The sequence below is a fragment of the Perognathus longimembris genome, chromosome 8, assembly GCF_023159225.1.
Source record: "Perognathus longimembris pacificus isolate PPM17 chromosome 8, ASM2315922v1, whole genome shotgun sequence".
In the NCBI taxonomy this organism is placed as follows: Eukaryota; Metazoa; Chordata; class Mammalia; order Rodentia; family Heteromyidae; genus Perognathus; species Perognathus longimembris.
This window is the reverse complement of record NC_063168.1, coordinates 2,371,545-2,397,150: the sequence shown is the minus strand read 5'-3', so window position 1 is coordinate 2,397,150 and position 25,606 is coordinate 2,371,545. Positions and strand designations below refer to the sequence as shown.

The following is a 25,606-nucleotide window of genomic DNA, read 5'->3' as shown; positions in this document are numbered from 1 at the left end:
CTGGAGACTGTCGCACCTCTTCCACTTCCTGTATTCCTTGCAGATTGCCATAGGACCCCACAAGGGGGGCTGGGGTAGAAGAACCAGGCCTCATTTCTGTTCCAGTGGCTACCGGGCTGTCATTGTGGGCGCTCACCCGCTTCCGTCTCTGCCTGTCGGGATGATGATGATGATGATCGCACCCACTCACACAGTATGCTCTGAAACCCTCCACTGCATCAGAAACCAGGCAGGACTTGGCGGGTTTAGGGGTGTACACTGCACACACAGGTCTCCTACTTCATGCAAGTTGTTGGGGAGTCTTAAAGACTTCTGGAGATCGGATCTTAATACAAAAGAGACTTGACTAGATAATATAGCACAGTTGCAGATGGTCACGTCTTAAAGGCCTGGCTTTGAACGGAGATCCCCACATCTCACCTTCTTGAGTAGTTAGAATTATAGGCACGAGCCACTGGCACCCATCTTGTTGATTTTTTTTCTTTTCTTTTTCTTTTTTGGTCATGGGGTTGAACTCTGGGACTGGGCACTGTCCCTGAGCTCAGCGACAGTTCCCAGTCCCAGAGCTCTTCAGCTCAAGGCTTTACCACTTGAGCCACAGCACCACTACTGGTTTTCTGGTGGTTAATTGTAGATAAGAGTCTCACGAACTTTCCTGCCCAGGCTGGCTTTGAACCGCGATCCTCAGACCTCCGCCTCCTGAGTAGCTAGGGTGACAGGCGTGAGCCTCCGGCGCCTGACCCATCTTGATTTTTCAACAGTCCCATATTCCGGGTTGTTATGCCAGCCTTTGCTTCTGATCCGCCAAGGCAGGGTCTGTTCTTTTCACCTTCCTTCCCAGACGGCCAGGCAGGTAAAGGCAACTAGGTACTGAAGGAAGCCACCAGGCAGCCTGCTGGCACCGCCAGTGACTTCCTCAAGGCCGAGAAGCAGCGTGGGGCACTCCGCACTCCTGTCTAAGCCAGGTTGTATCCACTGTGCACCTGCTGTGTGTGGGGCTGCAGAGGAGGCCTCGGATTCTCTGGCTCACTGGCGTCCACCACCCGTCTACCAGGTATCACTCCGGTTCATACATAGAGCAAGGTTTAAAGAATGGAGCACGTGTCTTAACTGAAGTCACATGTCTTGTAACTGTGCATCTCGGGATTTAATGCAGGATTTTTTTCCCCTACAGCCCTAAGGCCTAGCTCTTCTGCCTCCGTCTTCCCCTGGGGCCTCACTGTGTCCAGTCCCTGAAGCGTTCAGGGTCTTGTGCTGAGAAAATGTCTCCACCAGCAAAGCAACCGAGTGACCTTGGACTCTTGCCTTAGGCCAGAATGTCCAGCTGTCTGTCCATGCCAGCTCACGTTTCCCAAGGGGACCCTGGGGCCCCAGATAATGCTGCCACTAGAGGAAGAAGCCAAGCAGCTTGGCTTCAGAGTCAGCCGCCCCTGGGGAAGGGCCAGCTGGAGGGTTTGGGAACCTTCCTGCAGTAGGTCTAGGCTTCACCGCTCCAGAAGATATGCCCATCCTGGACAGACCCAGAGACAATGGTGTTTAAAGCACACCAGAAGGGTTGGGAGAGACCTGCTCCCCAAGGAAGGTGGCAGCGGCCTTCTGCACAGCTCTCCAGACCCACCCAAGTCATCAAACCAAAGCCCTCCGGAAGTGCACCATGCCGGCTGTCAAATCAGCACCAGTGACATGCCCATCATCACGTAATGAACCTGTAGCTCTTCCTCCTTCCTGCAAAGACTTCTAGGCCCACTGAACGCCGAAGGCCTTGGACTCGTTTGCCTCTCTGAGAGTGACTTACATTTCAAACAGAGAAATATTCCCTATGAGGTTAGAGTGGTAGGTCTTCGACAGCTCATTTGCCATCTTTGTTCCTATTATGACTGACAGTCATCATAAAGATAAACATAGCATTACCCTGGCGCTAGGAGCTCATGCCTGTGATGCTAGCTACTCAAGAGGGTGAGAGCTGAGGATTATGGTTCAAAGCCAGTCCAGGCAGGAAAGTCTGTGAGACTCGTCTCTAATCAACCAGTAAAAAGCCCGAAGTGGAGGTGCGGCTCCAGTGGTAGTGAAAAATCACAGTGCCCGGGCTCTGAGTTCAAGCCAGTACTGGTGCACACACACACACACACACACACACACACACACACACAGAATGAAAAGAATAAACACTCACTTGAGACATAATCTCACACTGGATTCTGTGATTCCTTTTCTTTAGTTTCCTCTCCACACGATAACAAGGGCCATTCCTGTTTTCTCTGATCACTTGCCAGTTCCTTGAAGTAGGGTCAAGCCTCAGCTTGCCAGACCTCCCCATCCCAAGAATACATGCACCCCTGTGCTTTCCTCTCAAGCCAAGTTATACTGGCACAAAGCAAAATTCGATGGTTACAATTAATAATGAAGACTACAGCTTAGGAATTTCTCCGCATCTATTTAATTTATATTTTATGTTGGCTAGCTCATAGTTTGATATTTAACATAATCGGAGTTGTTAGAGTGCAAACATTTGCCTCCAAACCAAACAACATCATCTTTATTGAGCCTGACTAGCAAGTTTAATTTGAGGAGAGACAGATTTACCTTCAAACCGTTCTTCCTATTGCAATCATTTTTTTGGCTGATGTGTACACCAGTCAACTATTAAGTATTATAGAAAATGTCCATTTCAGCGAAGGAGTGGAGTATTGACTCTTGATTCCTTCCTTATCTCTAAGATGTAGGATGAAGCGAGGCTAGCACAGACGGACTTCATCTACTCTTGTTATTACTGTGTGTGACTGTGTGCGTGGTGCATGTGTATGTGTGTACGTGCATGCGTGTGTGTGCCCGCATGTGTGTTAGTACTGGGAGTTAAACTCTGGGCCTCCTGCTCTTAGCTTTTACAGTCATAGCTGGTGCTCTACCACTTGAGCAATGCCTCCAGTTTGCATTTTTCTGGCTGGAGTTGAACTTGGATTCTCCAGGTTTCTGCCTTCTGAATTGCTGGGAACACAAGCATGACAAGCTTACCATTGCTTTTTTGCTATGCTAGGGATGGAACCCAGAGCCTGATGCATGCTAGGCAAGCATTCTACCACTGAGGTACACTCCCATACCTATTTTTCTTATTATCATGTGTTCTCCAGTTAGTAGTAAATACAAATTTCTTTACAATGCCATTTCCTTTTCGAAGTCTGCTTAATCATCATTAAATAAAGCAAGACTGCTGACAGAGGCACCATCTTTAACCACTTAAGAAGAACTTCTGACTCTCATTCTCGGTGCCACTGATTCATAAGAGGAAAGTTGAGAAAGAAGGCAAGGCTACATTGCTTTCCCTTTAGAATACAGGAAACCATAGAAAAGTTTTGGCAATGGAATTAAAGTAACCACAACGCTGCTCTTGGTAGCATTTTCTATAGACAAGTGTATTTTACATGAAACAAGAAAAGAATATTCAATTAGGTGGTTATAATAAAGCTTCAATATTAGTTTCACACCTTTTTCATACAAAAGGATATGGCTGTTTAATCAACTGATCCTTTAGCCTGATAAGTATATACCCAAGAGAGTGGTTTTCAGTCAAGAATTTTCTTCAAAAGCAGAAGCACCATAAACTTCCAGAACTAAGTAAGTCATCTCTTAGCTGTCTGCAAGGGATTCATTCCAAGACCCCTGACACCCGCTGCAGATACCCAAATCTGTGCATGTGCAACTCCCGCATAGAAAATGGCATAGTATTGGCTTCTAACATCCTCTCCTGTGTTGTAAACTATATCTGAGTTACTTACTATACCTAATACACTCCAAATGCTGTGCAAATAGTTGTTACATTTTAGTGCTTAGGGAATCATAGCGAGGAAAAACTCCTTTACTTAGCACAGACATGCTGTTTCTTAGAATATTTTTATTGGCTACTGATTGAACCTGCGGATGTAGAACTTCAACTAAGCGGGCTGGCTGCATGCACTAACCATCCGAAGTCATCTTAAAGAAGGCCTATGTTAGAAGTCATAACTTCACGGAGCAAATGATCTCAACCGCGCTTCGGAAGGGCTCCCACTTCTGTTTGGGATATGTAAGGACTCAAGAGAACTTCCCTCACAGCGACAAGCAGAGGAATCAGGACAAAATTAAAAGGATACATTGAGACAACTGAGGAAAGCACCGTTTATACTTTATGGACGCTTTGATGAGGTACTCTTGGCGAGAAGCGAGGGCTTTACTGGTGAGGGCGCTTCGCCTATGAGGGTTTAGGTTGGGAGAGGAACGCGAAAGCCTGCTGAGGAGGGGGAGGCTTTGGAGGGATGAGAAGAATGGCCAGATGGACGGGAATCGAGAACTGAAGCCTATAAAGAAGTGTCTGACCAATCAATAGTTACCCTAATCCAGAATTTTGCCGTGCAAGCAGCAGCTATGGGAGCAGGAAAACTGAGGGAATGTGCCGAGTTCTGTCTGACCTCGGCAAACATGCCGGAGTTGAACCCAAAGCCGCCACAGTCCAGCCTCAGAACCAGAGGGCAGCGTGGAGGTGGGACAGGCCGAGCCCAGCAGAGCCTGCGGAGCCCTAGCCGCCACACAAAGGGAAGCACAAGAACCAGAATCCGTTACACACAGAGCTGAAGTACAGCAGTGCATTCTAAAACCCCTGCTGAACCCTAGTGACCACACAAAGAGAAGCACAAGAACTAGAGTCCGTTACACACAAGAGCTGAAGTACCCAACCCCAACGACCACACAAAGAGAAGCCCAAGAACTAGAGTCCATTACACACAAGAGCTGAAGTACAGAACATTCTAAAACCCCTGCTGAACCCTAGTGACCACACAAAGAGAAGCACAAGAACTAGAGTTCATTACACACAAGAGCTGAAGTACCCAACCCTAACGACCACACAAAGAGAAGCACAAGAACTAGAGTCCGCTACACACAAGAGCTGAAGTACAGCAGCACATTCTAAAACCCCTGCAAAGAAGGAAGGGGTGGCTCAAAAATCTAGAGACAGCACAGTCCGTAAAAGCAGACCTCCGGACGCTGTTATTAGAATTAGCAGACAAGGATTTTCAAACAACTATTACAACTGTATCTCGGAATTTACAAGAAAAAAATAGGTCTAATGAACTAAAATGGGGCATTTCATGAGATAAGTGTAACCTCTAAATGAGAACCAAAGGAATATATGAGATAAAGCAGCGTTCACAGCAGGATCAGTATTGCCAAGTGACAATGAACACAATAGGTCAGTAGAAATGACTCTAAATGGAACAAAGAAGGAAATGTAAAATGTCAGTGCCCTGTTGTATTACACTGGCAATCATATAGATGCTGTTGCATTACCAGAAGTAAAAAATGAATGAAACATAAAATATTTGGAAGTTTGATATTATTAACTTGACATCATACCTTGCACATGTAAGAAATGCATTGAGTACCAAGCAGACAAATATCTTAATTGTTTTACCTAAGCATATATAGTAAAATCTCAAAAGTGTAAGAACTTGTAATATTAGTCATAGAAGTTGATCTAATGCATGAGAAAAGGAGATAAGAATGACAGCTGAATTCTTATCAGATGCAAGACAAGAAAATAGAATGACAACATTAAAATTCCATATCCAATGATATGGAATGATCTAAAAAAATCAAGCTGAAAAATAAAAGTTAAGAGGAAAACCAAGATTTCAATGCCCACAGACTTTAATATAAAAAGAACCAACAAAAGTACTTTGGCAGGGGCTGGGGATATGGCCTAGTGGCAAGAGTGCTTGCCTCCTATACATGAGGCCCTGGGTTCAATTCCCCAGCACCACATATACAGAAAACGGCCTGAAGTAGCGCTGTGGCTCAAGTGGCAGAGTGCTAGCCTTGAGCAGGAAGAAGCCAGGGACAGTGCTCAGGCCCTGAGTCCAAGCCCCAGGACTGGCCAAAAAAAAAAAGTACTTTGGCCTCAGACGTTGTAATGCTATGTAGAAACTGACAATTTTGCCCAAAAATCTCTTTCAAAAAAAAGTACCAAGGATGAAAAACACTTTTCATATTATGAAGCAACGGTGCTAATTCTTACATAAGGTCATAGCAAGAAAACAAAATCGAAGACCAGCGTCCCCATCAGCACAGATGAAAGTTCTGAGGGAGTACTCACACCCATGGCCAGCAGTGTACGGAAGGGAAGCTTTCGTGGCCGAGGCTGACTGGCTGGAGCCGCCCCCACAGGCCCACTCGATAAAGGGGGTGCCGTGAGGACGTGGTGGGATTGTTGGGAGGCCGTGGGGTCTTTGGGGGTGTACTCTTCAAAGCCACTGTGGGATGGGAGCCCACGTCTGTCCCCTTCCTTTCTTCCTGCCCCTGACATGAGCACCTTTGTTCGGCCACCTGCTCCCCAACATTGCTATCTGGCCCCCTCGCTGGCTGGCCCGCCGCTGGTGAAAACGCAAGACCCCCCCCCCATCGGAAAAATAACCCCAAGTATCAGATGCCTATAGGCATAGAAGTGGTGGAGGCACCTATCTAGCAAGGCTCTGAGTTCAAACCCCAGTGTGTGTGTGGAGAGGGAGGGAGGGAGGGAGGGAGGGAGGGAGGGAGGGAGGGAGGGAGGGAGGGAGGGAGGGGACAAAATTAAAAGTAAAAAATCATACAGCTTCTAGAAGGAAGCATAGGAGAATAACTTTACAGCCTTGGACTAGGTTACATTTTCTGAGAAAAGGCATGGGCACTAACAAAAAATTAAAATGGACAACTTTTTATTTCGTCAAACTTAAAAACTGTGTGTCAGAAAGTATTGCTAAGAAAATGATCGGACAGGCTACAGGTGGGAAAAGTTGCAGTCGCTGTATCTCCAACGCCCAGCAGAGTCCCACAACTTAATATCAAATGCACACACACAGATTTTCAGTGGGCCACTGAGACACTGGGCGTATAGACCTGTGTTGGTCTTATAATGCCATGTGAATGTGCTTTTTTTAAAGTTTCTTTTGAATTTACTTGTCTTGGGTAGGTGGTGTACAAAGGGGCTGCAGTGCCTTTCTTTTCAAGCAGCATTCCTTCCCCTTCTCATTTCCTCAGTTTCCCCCTCCTGACCCCTTCCCCCCAAGTTGTATAGTTCATTTCCAACAGAGTGTCCAGTGTCGTGTATCAATTTGTTAATCCCTCAAAGTGTAATGTTTAACCGAAGAACCTCACTCACCCAGGGGAAAAAAATCACCACGTTCCAAGTTAAAATTTTAACAAAGTAATGTTATGTAAGCACTACTACAAGATTATTGTTTCTTTTTCTGCTTTTTTAGTTAAAACATAATGTGCATGCAGAGATACAAGGGCAGCAGCTTGCTAAATTATCACAAGAGAAGCAAACTCATCCATCACGCAGATTAAGAAATAGAACGTGGCGCTCCCAAAGGCCCCACAAAAAATCTCTCAGGCTCGAGCTGGCCATTTTTACTTCCATTGTCGCAGCAGCAGGCAATTAAGCTAGCAAAACTGACTCCTGGTGGAGTCACAATCTGAAATGTGACTAGTCTCTGTCCAGGGAAGGGAGCTACTAAGAGCCTAGTCTTCCACCACATGTGGGTTCTTAAGTCCTATTCCTTCTCTATGCCTTGCAAGGAGGCCGCCCCTGCGTGCTGCCTTTCTGTGGTTGCTAGGGACCAAGTGTATCCTGTCCCACCAGGGAGGCAAGAGGTGCAGATCAACATAACGGTCTTGTCTCTAAAATTAGGCAGCCTAGCTGGGGGTGGCTCCTAGCTCCTCAGGAGGCTGAGATCTGAGGACCATGGTTCAAAGCCAACCTGGGCAGGAAAAGTCCATGAAGCGCTTACCTCCAATTAACTACCCAGAAAGCCAGAATGCTAGCCTTGAGAACAAACCGCTCAGGGACAGTACCCAGGCCTTAAGTTCAAATCCTTGGATGAGCACAAATGAAAATAAATAAATTAAACAAATAAATCAAACTTGAAAGGGAACTTGCCATGCGAAAAATGAAAAACAACTATGAACGCATTTTATTTTCATAAAACACAGCAATTTCTAGGGCTGGGAATATGGCCTAGCGGTAGAGTGCTCACCTAGCATGCATGAAGCTCCGGGTTCGATTCCTCAGCACCACATATATAGAAAAAGCCGGAAGTGGCGCTGTGGCTCAAGTGGTAGAGTGCTAGCCTTGAGCAAAAAGAAGCCAGGGACAGTGCTCAGGCCCTGAGTCCAAGCCCCAGGACTGGCAAAAGAAAAGAAGAATGACTCAGGAACTCAAAAGCTGTTTCTGACTGAAGGGAAGTGGCACTAATGTCTGTCATCCTAGCTACCGTTTTCTTACCCTTACAGGGGCGGCCTGCACTGGCAGGTTCAGGTTCGATGCAGCCCACGCCCCGCTGCGGAGGAGGCCGGGCGGGCGGGCAGGAGGGCAGCGCGGGAGGAGGGAAGCGGCCCCTCCCCGGCAGCCATCTGTGGCAGGTATGTTTCCTGTCTTGCTCTTGGTGCTAGGACGAGGTGGAAGGGACAGGAGGGTACAACCAAATGCTGGGGGCTGCTCTCCAAGGAGAGGATTTCAGATCGTGACTCCCTTGCAGTGCCAGTATGTGACACGATTCTAGTACTAGCCAGCTCCATCCAGGCCGGCGGGGGGTGGGGGGGGAGCTGGCAGGGGGGAGCTGGTGGGGGGGGCCCGGCAGGGCTTGCCGGGAGCCCACGGCAGGGTCCCCGCGGAGCCTGGGGCGCCCTGCGGGCTGGGGGAACCTCCTGCTCCAGTTTCCTCCTACAGAAAAGCGGGGATCTGGGCATGGAACAGGACGCTGCGGGCCTGAGAAGTTCCACTCGCTTCCTACTCCTGGAGATGTTGGTTTGCAACATGCTTTGCCTAAACCTTGGCTCCACGCTGCCCTGGGTTGTGCAGGGGACTCTGAACGCCTGCTGAGCGGCGTTCATGGGGGGGGAGGGGGGAAGGGAGGGGGGAGGGAAGGGCGGGAAGGTGGAGTGCTCATTGGAAAGAACTATTCCGTGCAAAGCGAAAGGCATCCTGCGTTGCATTTGTAGGAAGCACAGGGCACCGCTTGGGTTATGGGTGTGAGTGCGGGGTACATGCTCTTCCTTAACTAAGATTTAAGGAGAGCTAATACCCTAACACCGTCTCTGACACCAGCTTAGAACGCTTGTACAACTGTCCCCCCATATCGTTTCTTCCATTCTGAAGGGTTTTTTTGCTACCAGATAAATATCTACCTTCATAGAGTCTAGGCACAGTTCAAAATAAAGGAGTGATTTGTTTTGAATAGAGAAGTGTGATAATAAAGAATAAATAATCATGTAAAGTTAATAGATGTAGTCAGTAGGTCTCTGTCTTCTGGATTCAGATAGGAGCTTGGTAGCATGCTAGTTTGGGGGCGTGGCATGTACCACGCATGTGCATATTCTTACTCTGTGCTGTGCCTTCCAGATCAATCTGCTACAATGGCCACGTCCGCTCAGGACGACCTGACTGGTCCACCAGTCCGCAGGATGGCGGGCTCCTCCTCCTCCTCCTCCACGGTTGCCCAGCCTGAAATGGAAACTCACGTCTTGGGGGTCATTTTAGCAGACACAGCCAGTGAGCCCAGATCGCACGTCCCCAGCCAGCTCCTGCGGGCTCTTGGGCAGTTCTGTCACATACAGGGACAAAGAAATGGCCCCTTGCGGTGGACTAGGGGAGGCTGCTGAGCCTGCTTCCGTGTCTATTAACCAGCGTAGGTGACAAACAGAACTCAGCCCGCGCCGGGATCCTAGGCTTCCCCTTGCACGCCTATGGGCTCACTAAAGTGCAGACTGTCTCAGAGGCCTGGGGAAAACTCCAGTGAGCTACGGGGCAATAGAGACCTAGCAATCGACAAGCCACGACACGGGCAGAACGCAGAACGCTAACGCAGCGGCTGTCCAAGAGGTCAGCGCTGTTGGTACAATGTGATGAAAAATGGTGTGTGTGTGTGGGGGGGGTGGAATATCAAAAGTTCTTACGGTTAGCATTTACTTTCTCTTCTCAGGAATGAGATGTGTGCTTGTGTGTGTGTGCACACGCACACACGCACACACGCTAGTCCTGGGGCTTGAACTCAGGGCCCGGGAGCTGTCCCTGAGCTTTTTCAATCAAGGCTAGTACTGTGCCACTTGAGCCATAGCTCTACTTCTGGCTTGTTTGGTTTTAGTGATTAACTGAAGGTAAGAGTCCCAAGGACTTTACTACCCACGCTGGCTTTGAACTGGGATCCTCAGATCCCAGCCTCCAGAGTAGCAAGAATTATAGGTGTGAGCCCCTAGGGCCTGGCTTGCAGGTGCTCAGATGTTGGGGTTTTTGTGTTTTTTTTGAACACTGCCTTGGTCTCTGAGAAGGTGGGGGATGAATGGCCCTATTCCCTGCTGTTTGCAGTAAGCAACTCTCCCCTCCCTCCAGGTCCGCTGTAACCTACTTCTCACATGGTTTTATTATTTGAGTGCAGGGCAGGAAACAGAACCTGATTGAATAGTTTTCTGAGTATTATTTTCACCACATTGGATAGGGTCCTTTTCTGATCTGCAACCCACAGCTGGGCTGTGGTTCTCTCAAAATACACAGACTAAGAAGCTTCCTCTTGTGCTAATGTCTTAGTGTGAGCTGACCACACTCCCTCCCATTTGTTTCTCCCCCACGCTTTGCTAGGCACAATGCCCAGAGCTTCAGGGGCCAGGAGAGGCTGGCTACTCTATGTCTAACTCAAGTTGACTTTCAAGAATCGCAAAATAAGGTAAGAAACTCACAGCCAAATACTTCGTTTCATTACAATATACCAATGTAAGAAAGTTCAATTTTGTTTTAAAGGAAAACGAAGTGTTTTTTAACGGAGGTGCACAACTGTTAACGGTTGGGTTATTTTCTTCCTGAAAATGAGCCTCAGCTGTGACTCTCTAACACTGATAATTATCTGAGGCAAAATAAACACAAATGTCTGGGTTAATGAAGTCTGAAACAGGGTAATGTCCGGCCACTGAAGTTTCCAAGAACAAAGAATGCAGTTGTTCTGTACATACAAGCCCTAGAAAGTACGCACCGAGCGCCGAGGCTGCGCCCTGTGCACCAGGCTGCGCTGGGTCCCCGGCTGGATGGGTCAGAAGGAACAGCTCGCTCTCCCACTCAGCGTGGGCTGGGGACAGGCATGGACACGGGCATCGGGAATCTGCTCTGGGGCTCCGGCTTCGTCCAGCACTAAGGGGGAACAGTCGCCCTCAGGTGCCCACAATGGAGAGATCGCCATTTTCCCGGAGCAAACTTGACCCAAGATCAGGAGCGTGGACCTGTACCGCGGCCCTGGGTTCTAGGCTTTCTGTCTTCTACCTATCCCGGAAAGAGGGCCCCGTGAGGGTGCAGACAGTGCCTGGCTCCTGCCTGAGCTTCAGCCGGCGGCGGGCGGAAACGACGGCCATGCCCCTAACCAACGGCACGCAGCGCCCTGCCCTGCTTCTTCAGGTTTGCACCTGGAGGCCAGCCACGGACCTGCCTCCATTTCCAAGTGCTTGACAACTATTGAATTCTGTGGTTACTGTGACACACGCGGAGAGCAGGGCCCCCTTCTGCATTGGGGGGATGAGTGATAAAGTTTTGGGAAGAGTTGAAAGATAAAAATCATTAATACTCCCCCCTTCTCCCCCCGACCCCCCCCCCCCCCCCGCCGCCAGAGACAAGGAAAATACAATCTCTCTGCTTCTCATGTCAGGAGAGTCAGGTGCAATGAATCACTCCTTGTCACTTAGCTCTGAAGAATAGCACAATCCTGCCCGACGGTGATCGTGTGAAGTTCCAGAGGCATGAAGTCCACAAGGGAAAGGGATAGGAGATTGACACGGCTATTTTCTAAGAAAGCAAAGAGCTAAAGGTGGGTGCATAACACAGTACGGTTCCTCTGCGCCCCAGGGGTCCATACCTGATTCCTGATCCTTGCGCTGGTCACGGGGCTCAGGTACTTGTGTTCTAAATACCAGGCTCGCTCCTGGAACACCAGCTGGGTTCCATACAGCAGACAAAACTAAGAGTGGAAAAGAGGAAAGAAACCAATAGCGATCAGCAAATGCAGAATGTAAGGAGACAAAAGAGGACTACCAACATTTTGCATTTTATAAAAATCACAAAATACTTCTTTAATGTATAATTGTCGTAGTCTGGATGTGAAGGATGTGTTTCTTTTTTGTTTTAGTTTTTGCATTCTTGCTGGGTGCTGGTTGCTCAGGCCTGTAATTCTACTTAGGAGGTTGAGATCTGAGGATCAGGGTTTGAAGCCAGCCCAGGCAAGAAAGTCCCCGAGACTTTCATCTCCCTTACTCCATTAACTACTACAAAAATTAGGAAGTGGAGCTGCGGCTTAAATGGTAGAGCAATAGCCGTGAGCAATAGAAACTCAGGACAGTGTCCAGGCTCTGAGACCAACCCCATGACCAGCACCAAAAAAAAAAAAAAAAAAAGCTACACACACACACACACACACACACACACACACACATACACACATATCCTACCACCACCACCACCAAGAACAAGGATTCTGTGGGAAAATTGAAAGGCATATGTAAAAAAAATGAATAGTATCATCAGGTTCCTTGTATTACGCTTCCCTTAACTTACCATTTCATGGCTTCGAAATGGCTTCGAAAATATGTATGTAGCTTGTTTTACTTCTCAATTCATGAAAAAATATATTTAGTGTGCATTCTGAATATTGCCATCTTGATAGTTTCCATTGAGCCTGGTTCCATTGAGTAAACTTTCACAAAAATAGCATTTCTCATTTACATCTTGTTTCAACACGTTGTTCCTCTTACATTTCTGAAACCTACATACAGGGTCGTGCATGACATCACGGTTCACCCAAGCAACAATAAGCAAGCTTTCCTGTAGCAAGTAGTGACTTGCCATTTAAGCGTTCATTCATGTATCTTTTACCATTCTGTGACCCCAATTCACCTACAAACAGTGAGCTCAGTGCAACCATCCTTCCGGTCTCCATCCCCAGCTCCAGCTGCTGTCCTCAGCCAGCTGCCATCTTGTTCCATCTCTTCTCCTCCTTGAGTCCGTCTGTATCACCGGGACACACTTCATCCGTGAACACCGCACTGTGTATCTCTGGAAATGGACCAGGACACCTTCCCTAGGTACACAGGCTACTCTTGAAATCAAGACATGGCTCTCCCACCAACCCAGAATCTATGCGACTTCCTTAGAAGCTAATCTCATTGTCAAACCACATGACAACAATAACCCTTCTCATTCAGAGGCAAATGGAGTTGGTCTTCCTTTCAGAAGATGGTGTGTCACTTAGGGACCGCCACACTCGATAGTTATGAAGTTCGCAGGTGTGCATGCAGACAGTGCCGTCTCTTCTTTCCTTTCCTGAGATCAAGGGACATTCTTGGACATAGCAGCATTATTACAAAGAGTTTCATGTATTCTTTCTTTCCAGAAAGTATGGCTTAACACCTGATGTATGATATGAACTTGCCAAAGGCTATGGTATAATTGCTTGGGTAGTATGTTTCCTTTCATATGCTCTCTCATGAGGTATTCACTTACCCTTAAGAGTAACAGAAAAAAAATAGTGTAATACATCCTGAAAATATAAATCCTTATACAGTGATAAATCATGTACCTTATGTGGCTAAACCAAATCACAGGTCTCTAGGTGAACTTCAAATACACTCCCAAAGAAGTATTTGTTAAGTGCAGAAAGTCAGTTATTCCTTATCACTTGCAGAAATACAAACAGCAAAGTCAGCGACAAGAAATCTGGAGTGTAGAAGTACAAGCACTCTTAGAAGCCATCTAGTTCTCACACACAATGCCGAATCCTGCCTCCACTAGGGTCCGCCAAGACACTGCTGGCCATTCTCATTAGGACAGTTCAAGAGGAAGTTGATAATGTAAAAAAATATATATATATATTCAAGGTGTGGGCAAGATGTAGGGAAACCGCAAGAGACAGTGCCGCCTGTCAGAGTGGCGCCCCAGAGCTGCTAGCATGGTAAGGTGGGGGGGGGCGGGGGAAGGGGGGCCATGGCGCCCCAGAGCTGCTAGCATGGTAAGGCGGGGGGGGGGGGGGGGAGGTAGACGGGCCGTGGCATGCGGGAAGGAGAGCAGTACACTCAGAGACACTGCAAGAGGAGCTAGGACACCAGTCAAGGAACAGAACCTCCAGGCGACCCCGCCCGGAGGCCACGGGAGGCAGATCCCAACTCCCCCCTTCCTCCTTCCCGATCTCGGCGATGATTGGACGCAACTCACGCCGTGATTTGAACGTGTCCCTCAAGAGCTGATGTGTTAGAGACGGAAGCCTCCCTGCTGATGTTAGTGGTGTTGGGAGGCGAGGCCTTGGGCAGGCGGTCGGGGCCGGAGGCCGCGCCCACACGGTAGCGATTCTAGGAGGGAGGCCGCGCTGTCAGGCGCGCTGGCGCGGCCTGGCCGGGTGCTGCTCTCTGCTGGGCTAGGATTCCACAGACCTCGCCCGCTGAGCGCCCTGCCGGGAACTCCCCAGCTTCCAGGACCGCGTGAGCCCAACCCACTCTCAGCATGGATGAAGTATCCAGTCTCGGGTACTTCGCGAACGCCACAGAACAGAGACTGAGCTTCTTCTAATGCAGAGTCAACTTCGTGGCACCTGGCTGGGTGGGGAGGGGGACGCGCGCTGGGGAGGAGATGGACGGTCGTCCTCCTGAGTCCCAAGCCTCGATCCGTCACACGCAGCCCTTCAGCCCTTCGCCCGGTCCTCGGCGTGTTCTTTCTTTCTGGGTGGTCCGAGGGTTTGGATCCAGGCACCGACGCTTGCTTGGGAGGAAGGCGCTCTATTGCTAAGCCACAGCGCCCGCTGCACTGGTTATTTTGGAAATACGGTGTCATTTTTTTATCCAGGCACGCGTCCAGGCCACAATCTGCCCATCGGGTGCTTCCGGCCACCCCATTCCCTGGGATGACAGCGGTGTGTCACCATGCCCAGATTCTTCTGTGAAGATGGAGTTTTGTGCACTTGTCTGCCCAGGCAGGCTGGCCTGGAGCTGGGATCTTCCCCATGTCAGCCTGCCAAGTAGCTATGCTCTTATTTTTTTCCCCTTGTCGTTGTCCTGGGGCTTGAACGCAGGGCCTGGGCACTGTCTCAGAGATTTTTTGCTCAAGACTAGTGCTCTGCCACTTGGACCACAATTCCACTTCTGGTTTTTTGGTGGTTAACTGGAGATAGGAGTCTCACAGACTTTTCTGCCCAGGCTGGCTTGGAAACACGATCCTCAGATCTCAGCCTCCTGAGTAGCTAGGACTACAGGCCTGAGATACTCAACCCAGCAAGACTCTATACTTTTATAAACAAAGTATAGGCAGAATTTTCTTGTATAGCAATCATATAACGTTTTTAAGCAAATGAGTAAAAAGAATACCATGAGCATTTAGCTTGTATCAAACATTTCATCAGCTGACATTCCCAACTAAGCACCCTGTCTTCAACCAATCCAGGCATATACATGTTCATCTCTAAGGCATGCTTGTTAATTCATTCATTTAAAAGTCACCATTTTGGAATGATCTACCTTGAACCCTTCCAAATGTTTTGATTCAGTCGCCTGTCATGTTGTATCATTGACAAGCTCGTCAAGTCTTATCTACCGCGCGTGCCACAGGACCTCTGGTTTTCAGAATTTCATAAATAAGACAACTCTAAAGATATAGTTTGAAGATTCAGGTTTCAGGCAACACGTAGTAGACAAGATCACGGCTGTCACTGGATGTAGCCGGCCAGGGCCTGAGGACTCAACAAACAAACCCCCACGTAGGGCAAGCAGACTGGGGAAGCAGATCAGAACTCAAACTACAGCCAGGATGCCGCTGTGTAACGTTTCCCTTTTGATCCTGGAGATGTTTGTCTCTGGAGTAGCAGAGCAGGAGAACTCAACACCTTTTCTAGCTGGATGAGGAGGAAAGGGGCCCCGGGGAGCCAGACACTGCGGGGAGGTCAGGGAGAGGCCGGGCTGGGGAAAGCAGCCCTGCCGTTGTTTATGAACTTCTGGGCTCAGCCACAGAAGGGAGGGTGTGCTTGAGTGTGTGTGTGTGTGTGTGTGTGTGTGTGTGTGTGTGTGCTGCTAATTAGCATATACTAGACAACTGATCCCGCAGACAGATGAGCACCAGCCTGGCCCACAAAGTCACAAAGGAGCCAAAGAGTCCAGTTGTAGGAAAGCGTAGCACTGCGTGATGTATATCATGCACGTGTACTGTGTGTGTATGTGCACAGTGTTCGGTGTATATGCACGTGTACCGTGCATAATCCCTGGTAATAATGAATGACTTTGTCACTATACCACGCTCCATTGTTTTAGACCAGGTTGCTGTAGCAGCAGCAGCAGCCAGCCCACCTGCCCCGTTCCCTGGGCATCTGGACCGCTTCCGTCTGTGTAGAGTGACTCACTCTCTCACCTACCTTTGGGGCTGAGCTTTCTGTGAGTCTGCGAAATGACAGAGCACCTGCTACAAGGTGTCCTTGTTATTAACGCAGTGTGTGACTGTGGGCCGGGTTTCCCCATCACCCCGTCCGGCCCTCCTCTCCCCCTCCTCCCCCCCTCCGCTGACCCGGCTCGGCTCTCCGAGGGGCTGTGCAGGGGCCTCCCCCCGCTCCCGCCATGGCGAGCCGCTGCCTCCCATCCCGCGTTCTCCCTCTGCCACGCGCTGACGGAGGACGTGCTCCTGGACGGTAACGCGGTCACACCAGCAGGAGCCGTGTCCTCGCTGTGCCTGGCGCGGAGTCGGCGCTCCGAGGGCATCTGTAGAGCTCACGAGCTCAGCGAGCCTGGATTCCCAGGAGCCTGAGCCCTCGGGGACAGCGACGGCAGCAAGGGGGCCTGCCCGCGATGGATGGACGCAGGCAGCCTGGATCCCGAGCCTGAGCCGCATAATAACCCAGACGCGGGAGCCAGAGGCCCGGGCTGGCCCTGCAGGGTCAGGGAAGACGAACAAAGCTTATTAATGCAGAGGAAGAGCAGCGCGAGGCGAGGGCGGGTTCCCCCCGCAACAACCCCGTTCTCTCAGCTTGATGGATGCTCTGCCTCCTGCCTCAGACGCTGGCCACTTGGGAGCTGCGTTACTGCCTTGTAAAATTGATGGGCAGAGCTACTACCTCCTAGTGGAAGGCATTTTTGTCAGCGTTAGCAAAAAAGTACTGGCTCTGCCATTTCTCCGGGCCTCTCTTGCCACGGGAGAGGGGCTGCACGTGGAGCAGGCTGGCGGGTGCTCAGCTCCGCCCCTCCCCGCCATGGCCCGCCAGGTGCAGCTCCTCCACAGGTGAGGCGCTTGCTCTTCCCATAGCTCCTGTGAGAGCCAGGGGGAAGTGTCAACTTTGATCTTCTGAAGTGTTGTTCAAGATCAAAGTCTTTTTATCTTCCAAATTGCCTGGAGGCCTTTTCCAATTAAAAAAAAAAAACAAAACAAAAACTAAAACCCTCCAACCTACTGGGCACTCCTGGTGTTTCACAAGTCATCCTGCTTCAGAAACGTGACAGGCTGTGACAGCTGGGTCATTCTGGCGGCTGCTGTTCTCGGGAGGGGAGGCCGGAGAGGGAGGCCCTTTCCTCCCTTCCTCCCAGCGTCCTCCCGTCTTGGGGACAGGCGGGGGTCTCCTCCCTCCACCCTGCGCTGGGGCAGAGCTAACTGCTTCTCACCACGAGGGAGGGAGCACCACAGGCAGGTGGTGATGGGCACATACAGTGTCATGGAGGATCAAACACTCAGGACTTGGCAGAAGGCAGGGACGGGCCACAGCCAGCCGGGCTGCTCGCTGCCTTCGTAGAAAAGCTTACACATGGCTCTATGCCGGCCTTCTCAGATACAGAAACGAAAAGCCCTCTCGCACAAGCGCGCACACACACACACACACACACACACACGCACCCATCAATAAGCCAAAGGGCTACAAAAGTAAAGCTCTGAAGACGATAACCAGACATCTTCTACCGGCACAGCAAGCAAGCAGACTTGCTCCACAGAGCTCCCCAATGCTGAGGGCAGCCAGTGGGAAACCATCGCTGCTGCTACCTGGGATTCTCCAGCCCGCTGCCCAGTCCTGTGGTTACCTGGCTCAGACAAACGCTCCGCCTGTGGCGCTGGCAGGGCCAGCTGTGCAGGCAGGGACGTGGTGGCTTCCGGGGCATCTGTTAAGCCACCGTGCAGCCGGGCTGCCGTAGCTTGGATCTTAATTTTCCTGCAGAGGCCTAGGAGTTAGAGTTTCCCCTGGCTTGGTGCCATTGGAGGTGGCAGGACCTTTGAGAGGTGGGGCCTAGCGGGGGTCTTCTGGGCATTGGGTGGGATATCACCCCCTTGAAGGCGTATTGGGTACCTAGGCCTCCCTCCCTTGCTGGGATTACAGGTGTGCGCCACCACGCCTGGCTAGCGTTTTCTCTTTATTATCTCAAGCATTTGTTATACGAATGGAACGCTTACTAATACCTAGGTTCTCATCATCCTGTCGTGCTGAGGGGCTGGGGAAGGTGAGGAAGCACTTACCAAGCTCTTCTTCGATTCTGTTTTTGAAACCTAAGATAAGATTGGTCCCAACTCAAGCTCTTGCCACTCCTGGGTCCCTGGGCCCTGGGGTTTCTTGGCACTTGTTTCTGCCTGTGGGTACCCAGTGCCTCCGGCGCCATTGGTTGAAAAGCTCCATCCTCCCATTGGAAGTGTTTTGGCCACCGTCTCAAAAGTCAGCTAGACACACTTCGAAGCCTATTATTGAATTTCCTGTTTTGATCCATCGATAGACACATACATGTATCTCTGAATACTTTAGCCTCGATTGATTCAGCAGGGGTGTGCGTGTGCGTGTGTGTGTGTGTGTGACACAGATCTCAGCCACCTGAGTAGGCAGGATTACAAGTGTGAGCCGCAAGCACCCAGTAATCAGTATAGTTTTATGCCTTGAAATTGAGCGGTTCTCCTTTCTTTGCTAGTACATTCACCTTTTACATCTGTGGATTGTGTTTCTCCCACTCGGTTGAAGATTCCCCTGGTTCTTGGTACGCGAGCGGCCTGGGGCTGAGAAGCGCCCCTGTGGACATTCTGTCGTGAGACTGTGGCTCTTCTTTCCACCGTGCCACGGCCGTGCTCCGCAGCAGGAACGGGCCCAGCGCAGCCTCCGTGGACAGGCACGGGGGGCGGGGGCCCTCAGCCTCGGCCGGCCCTGCTAGGGGGGCTTCCTTACCGGTGGGGGGCAGCCCGAGCCCTGGCTTTCCGTTTGTCCGTTGCTGACCTCATCACGGGGTGCGTCTCTGTGATGACGGAGGCTCCTTATTACTGGGGTCACAGAAAGTCAGGCCATGCGGGGGATGTCCGAAGACACCAGGGGGAAGGGGGCGCAGTGGAGACGGGGCTCCCACCAGGCTGCTCAGACACAGCCCGGGTGGGAGGGGAAGTCTATGCTCCCCCGGGCCTTTCCCGGCAGGGGTGCGGAGGTGGGGGGCACACGTGGCTCAGGGATTGCCGGGACCTCCTTGCCTCGCCAGGCTCTGTCTGTCCTGCGTCCTCGTCCTCCTTCACTTCCTGGTGTGGACCACAGGCTTTTCCAGGTTGCCAGCTTCCCTGGCAGCTCTGGGATGCTGGAAGGATCCAGAGGATCCCTTTCTACGTCCTAACTCGAGTCCAGGGCTCCTAACTGCTTTGCCGTCTAGTCTCCATCTTTCAGATTGGTTGTACCATTGTTTTGTGTTTTCAGTTATACTCAACAGGAAGAATAGGGGAAGTAGGTCTACTCTTTCCCTGGAAGCAGGTGCCGCTCTCTGGCTCCCCCCACCCCCACCCCCAAATATCATGGAGTTGGCTTTTACTTTTTATTCAACCAGGGAGTCTTCTACTTTTAATAATAGATTTACCTTAGGTATGTGATTGGCCTCCGTACCGACGTTGAAGTTTATCTTTTCTGTGAGAGTTCTTTCAGAGGATAACATTCATCAAACTATTATTACCAGGCTGTTCCTAGCTGCCCTTCCCCCGAGGGCAGGATTCCAGAACAATCCCATTGCCTCGCCCCCACGCTGCTCTTTACAGTACAGAGAAAATGGCAGTGGCAAGCTTGCCCACGGATGGGAAGATTCCATCCCATCCTCAGAAGATCCCACGCTGGCCCGCGGCCCCCCGACCCTTCTCCCAGCGTGAGAGTCAGCATCCTCTCCCTCCCCTCCCCCCTTCCTCCTGGTCCTGGGCGCCGGCCGGTGCTCCCTGGAGTCCCAGGGCGCCCATTCCGGGACCGCAGGGCAGGTCCTGGGTCCTGGGACTGGGAGGGCGTTGCCCTACGCAGCCTCCGCCCGTCTCCTCATCGGTGTCCGCAATGCATTTGGAATCTCAAGGCCCGTGACCCTTGTGACAAGGATCCAGGTGACAGCAGCTACGGTTTAATCAGGGGAAGAGCCAGGCAGGTGCAGAGAGGAGAACTGATCCCATCGCAAGCATTTCCAGGTTTCTCTCGGGGTGCAGGTGCGGTGGGGAGGGGGGGCTTGTCCTCTCCTCTCCCTCACTGTCTCCTGGGGCCACATTTTGCTCTCGGTTTCTTTCCCATGTGTGATTTTTCTACCAAATCCTCCCAATGTGCTCATCTCAGGCAAGTCCATTTCCTCTTGTCCCGTCTTCTAACGTGGCCCGAGATGAAATTTGCCCCCTACAGCTCTGCAGAGAGGGGGGCATTGCTGCTACAGGCACACCTGGTGGGCACAGCCCGGGCCAGGAGTCCGCGGAGGGTCTGCCCTGCGGCCTCGGGTTGCTGCGTCCGGGCCGGTGCGGAGCTGCGGAGCCCCTGAGCTGCTTGGCAATGGAGCAGGTAACGCCCTCCCTTGTGGCTGCGGTCCGTGTGGACCGTGCACCCCCCCGGGGTAATCAAGTGCACGCAGTTTGCTCCCACAGCGTTCACTGGAATGACACCAGCCCCCTCCACCTGATAGAGAGCTCTGTGCCGAGCCAGATTGGGGGTGGGGGGGGAGCTCTTGTGGCGGCCACAGAACCTTGTGCCTTTCCCCTCCGGTTCCGTCCCCGCAGTTCGCTGACTTCCCCTCGCCTCTGGCCTGGAGGCCAGGCTCTCAAGACAATTTGAGGGCAGCTGGGAGCTGGTGATGGCTTCCAACGTGTTCTGGAATGTCTTCCCAGCCAAGACGGGCATCGTGGAGGCTGCGTTTTTACACATCTCTAAGTCCATTGGAGAAACGGACATGGCGAGCATGGAAGCTTCTGGACACCCTCTGCTGGGGAGGCAGCTGTGTGGGGCCCCTGTTCTGACACTGAGCACGCAAGGGCATGCGTCACCTCACCTGAAATACTATAAAAGGAAAACAGAACACCACTGGGCAGGTCAACACCGCTGGTACACACCGCGCCGTGGAACCCACGCAACTGAGGAAATGCAAATTCTCACCGAGACGTGGGCCACCCCCCTGGGGAGGCTTCCCCGGATCCACACCGCGGGAAAGCTCAGAGGAGCGCTCTCTCATCAATTCCCTGCTGCAAGGTGCTTGCTTACTGGGGTACAGCCCTTCACTGGGGGGACATCTGAGAGCAAGAGCCGTGTCTTCCTGGAGCCTGCACTGCCGGTGCCCAGCACGTGGCCCACGACGCGCTCCCCAGATGTTCCGGATGTAGGAATGTGGCAGATGCGTGCCAAGAGCCGCCAGAGTCACTGCTTTGCTTGTTGGGGATCCTAAAATTCCTTTGGGTTAGAAAGCAAGGCCACTGAAATTTAAAAAAAACAAACAAAAAACCCTATGCGCCAAACAAATTCAGTCTCGTTGGGAAAGATAAGCATCACTGAGATTTGGGGGTGACGTTTTGGGCTGAGCCCCCTAGCTGGCATGGGTTTGGCATTCATGGGGAGACATTCGGAAGTGAGGGGGGCATTCCAGGGCCCCCGTGTTACAGAAATCCAGGAATGAGAGGAAATCATCTGGTCCCGGAAGTCTAAGGCTGGAGCGGCAGCTCTCCGTCACCGGCAGCCATTTTCTCTTATGAGATGAGTGAACATGAAGGCATCACTTTTTCAAGTAAGCCGGCAAGAGACACGTATTACCTAGCACACAGGAAACACTCAGCCAACAATTGTTGGATGGCTTCTCTGTTCTCTGAGAAGACTACCACTCACCCACGCGCGCGTGCGCACACACACACACGCACACACACACGCACACACACGCACACAGCTGTCCGTGTGGCTCACTTGGAAGCAGTAGGTAAGTTGGAGGGGACAGGACTGGATTCCGACCCTGAGGACCCTACTTGCCCTTGATCATTTGCCAGCAGAACTCAGAGTCCGGACTGCCACGCTGCACCTCGCTGCATTTGTGCATCGAGTCCAGTCCCCAATGAGGACCTTTGTGTTTTTTTCCACGTGTGGGAGGCTCGATCCCATGACCAGCCGCAGGTGACTGACTGACTGACAGACCGCGCGGGCACACGGGATGCGGCCCCCACGGGCAGCCCCTCGGGGCCTCCACTTGAGAGGCAGAAGGAAGCCCTTGCTCCCCAAGGGCTGAAGAAATGCCCCAAGGCGCGGGCTGAGCCGGGGGCCTTCGGTGCCGAGCCAGGCGGGGCAGGTGAGAGGGCAGGAGGGAGGGGAAAACCCACCTCGCCCACTGTCGCCAACCGCCCGCCGTGCGGGGGCAGTCCCCTTCCAGCGCCCTGCTCAGAGCTTTGCGGGCTGCGGGGAGCCCCCTCTGGACGCCGAAGCCCGGAGGCCAACCGAGGCACCATTCCCTATCCCTATGCCGGATGCTCCATGGCTCTGTTGCTCTTCCTTTTGCCCAAGCAACATGGCGGGGTGGTGGTGGTGGTGGTGTGGGGGGGGGGGGGCGGATCTTCAGGAGAAGCGGAGCAGAAAGAATCTCTGTGACAATGACAATTGAAGGAGCACCAGACAATCGGCTTGCTGGGTGTCTTTTAACCTTTCCGGGGGTGGAGGGGGGCGCAGGGCAGTGGAGCGGTCATGTGGAAAATTCCCTTTCTCCTTAGCACAGGGCTTCCCGGGGGAAGGGGGAGTCTTTGTGGTGGGGGTGAAAGACCCCCAGGCCTGGCGGGAGGAAAGAAAGGCCGCTTCTGGGAAGAGCTGGGAAAATCTGCAGACTTAGGAGATGGAAGGATTTGGTGGTGTGGGTGGCTCAGGTCTGTAGTTGCTGTGGTTTGGTTTCTCCTTGTTCTTTTACCGTGTCCTCGGATGGGGCCTGAGCTCGGGGCTTGGGCACTGCCCCTTCGCTATGTTGCTCAAGGCAGACATCCTACCACTTGCGCCCCACCTCTACTTCTGGCTTCGGGGGGGAGTTAACTGGAAATAAGAGTCTCATATGGGGCTGGGGATATGGCCTAGTGGCAAGAGTGCCTGCCTCGGATACACGAGGCCCTGGGTTCGATTCCCCAGCACCACATATACAGAAAACAGCCAGAAGCGGCGCTGTGGCTCAAGTGGCAGAGCGCTAGCCTTGAGCGGGAAGAAGCCCGGGACAGTGCTCAGGCCCTGAGTCCAAGGCCCAGGACTGGCCAAAAAAAAAAAAAAAAAAAGAGTCTCGTAGACTCTCCTGCCCAGGCTGACTCCATCTCCAATCAACTGCCCCAAAGTCACACCGGAGGCATGGATCAAGTGCTAGGCCCTGAGTTCAAACTCTAGTGCGACCCCTCCACCCCCCCCCCCCCCCCCGAAAAAGACCTAGGCTTGAAGAATAAACCCTGGCTCGCCCTTTTCCAAAGCAGAAATGGAGTTAGGCCTGGAAGTAAACCCAGGGAGTCACAGGTAGGGCGCAGGGTTCCGGGGCTGATCTGCGGGGCTGGGAGGAGGGCGCCGGCGGGGAGCGGCCGGGCGAGGCCTCTGGAAGCATGCTTGGCCGCAGCCCTCTGCCCCATGCGGGTGTGGGAGGTCTTGGGGGCCATCGCGCCTTCTTTTTCTACTCGGAGACTGGGCTAAGGGAGAGAAAGTGACCAGCCCAGGCGGAAGGCGAGAACGTGTCCCTGACACGTCAAGTCCCGCTGCTGTTTCCCGGGACAGACAGACAGACAGACAGACCTGTGTGACCGAAGGATGGGTAGACACAAAAGCCCTAGGAGGGGGCGGCTGGGGCCAGTGGTAACGGGGTCTCCAGGATGGTGGCCACTAGGAGTTGAAGAGTCTAACGGGCACAGGGACTTGGGGAGAGCGGGGAACCCGGAGATACAAAGGAAACAGGGCCGTTTTCTATGGTTTCCCTAGTAGTGCAATCTCACGGGGGGGGGGGGGGGGACGGCCAAGTGACCGCGGTCCCCAGCTCAGTGTCTCCTCCGTGGCCCCTCACGGGGCTGTAGTGGTGGGAAAGCCCCCCAAGTCCATCAGGGTCCTCCCCGACCTCTGCTTGGTGGATGGGGAAACTGAGTCACAGAGACGCTCACAGAAGCTAGCTCTCCACGGTGTGACGATACATTGCCCTGCCAGGGGCGGTGGAGGGAGCGCATCTGAGTGACTGTCCCAGCCAGAAGCCCCGCCTCAGGGGCCGGGGCCCTGTCTCTGCTCACTGCCCCCATGCGGATGCCGAGTCGCCTTGTCCCCTCTCCCCTGCTCATCCTGGTGACGGGAGAAGGGCTCCGGCCTCTGGAGCCCCCCCGTCGTGCTGTTTCTGGCTTCCGCGTCACCAGCTGCTTGCCTGTGGGCTTTTCTTCCCCCTGGTCTGCAGTCCGTGTGCAGAGCATCCCCGTGGACGGGACCCACCCTGAGCTTTCAGTTATCTTCGACAATGTACAACACAATGATAGGCAACTGAGACTTGAACTCAGGACCTGGGTGCTGCCTACCACTGGATCTACAGCTCCACTTCTATGTGTTGTTGTCGTTTTGGTAGTTACCTAGAGATATGAATCTAATGGGCTCTTCTGCTTGGCCTGGCTTTGAACTGTGATCCTCAGATCTCAGCCTCCTCAGTAGCTAGGATTTACAGAGGCGAGCCACCAGCGCCAGGATAAAAATATGATTTTTAAAAATATATATATTAAATTTCACCTAGATCTGTGAGTTAGTTAACCTCCATTACATTTTCAGGAGGTTGAGTTAAATATCTGCGTTGACGGGAGGTAATCTGTGGAGTGTACGAGAACATACATAACAACCCACAGCAAATGGACTGTAGTCAAAATGATCTACTGTAAGCCTGAGGTCCCTTACACACGTCCGACGAGGCCTGTACACCCCCACCACCGCCTGAGGTCTCTCGCATGTGACATGAAAAGAACCTCAATCTCCTGAAGAAAAATCAGAAAATAGTTTCGATGCCGATGAACTGAGCGCCGACTTTTGCAGAGTGAAACTCCTTTGATGACGCCTGTTCAAATATCTGCAAATATTATGAAGACGCCCCCGGTTACTGGGGTCCCGCAGTCTGCAACAGCAAGGTGGAAGTCACCAAACACCGAATGTCAGGTGCACCCCGTGCCATCTCAGTCTGCTTTAACTGTCTTTATGTTCGTTTCAGACCAAGTATACGGGAGAGGCCAGTGCAGACCACGCGAGGAGCAGCCTGGGGGCGAGACGGGGGGAGAGGAGGAGGTTTTGAGTAGCCTCTGTTCCCCATCTCTCTCTCTCTCTCTCTCTCTCTCTCTCTCTCTCTCTCTCTCTCTCTCTCTCTGAGAAGA

The 25,606-nt window shown here is 52.0% G+C and overlaps 1 protein-coding gene across 1 annotated transcript in view; it reads right to left on the bottom strand.

Annotated features, from left to right (window-relative positions):
• Acoxl (acyl-CoA oxidase like) overlaps positions 1 to 25,606 on the bottom strand; it is a 241,958-nt gene that overhangs the window by 1,741 nt on the left and 214,611 nt on the right. The window contains 1 exon segment of the mRNA XM_048353507.1: positions 11,898 to 11,999. Within this exon segment, the coding sequence (XP_048209464.1) occupies positions 11,898 to 11,999 (102 nt within the window).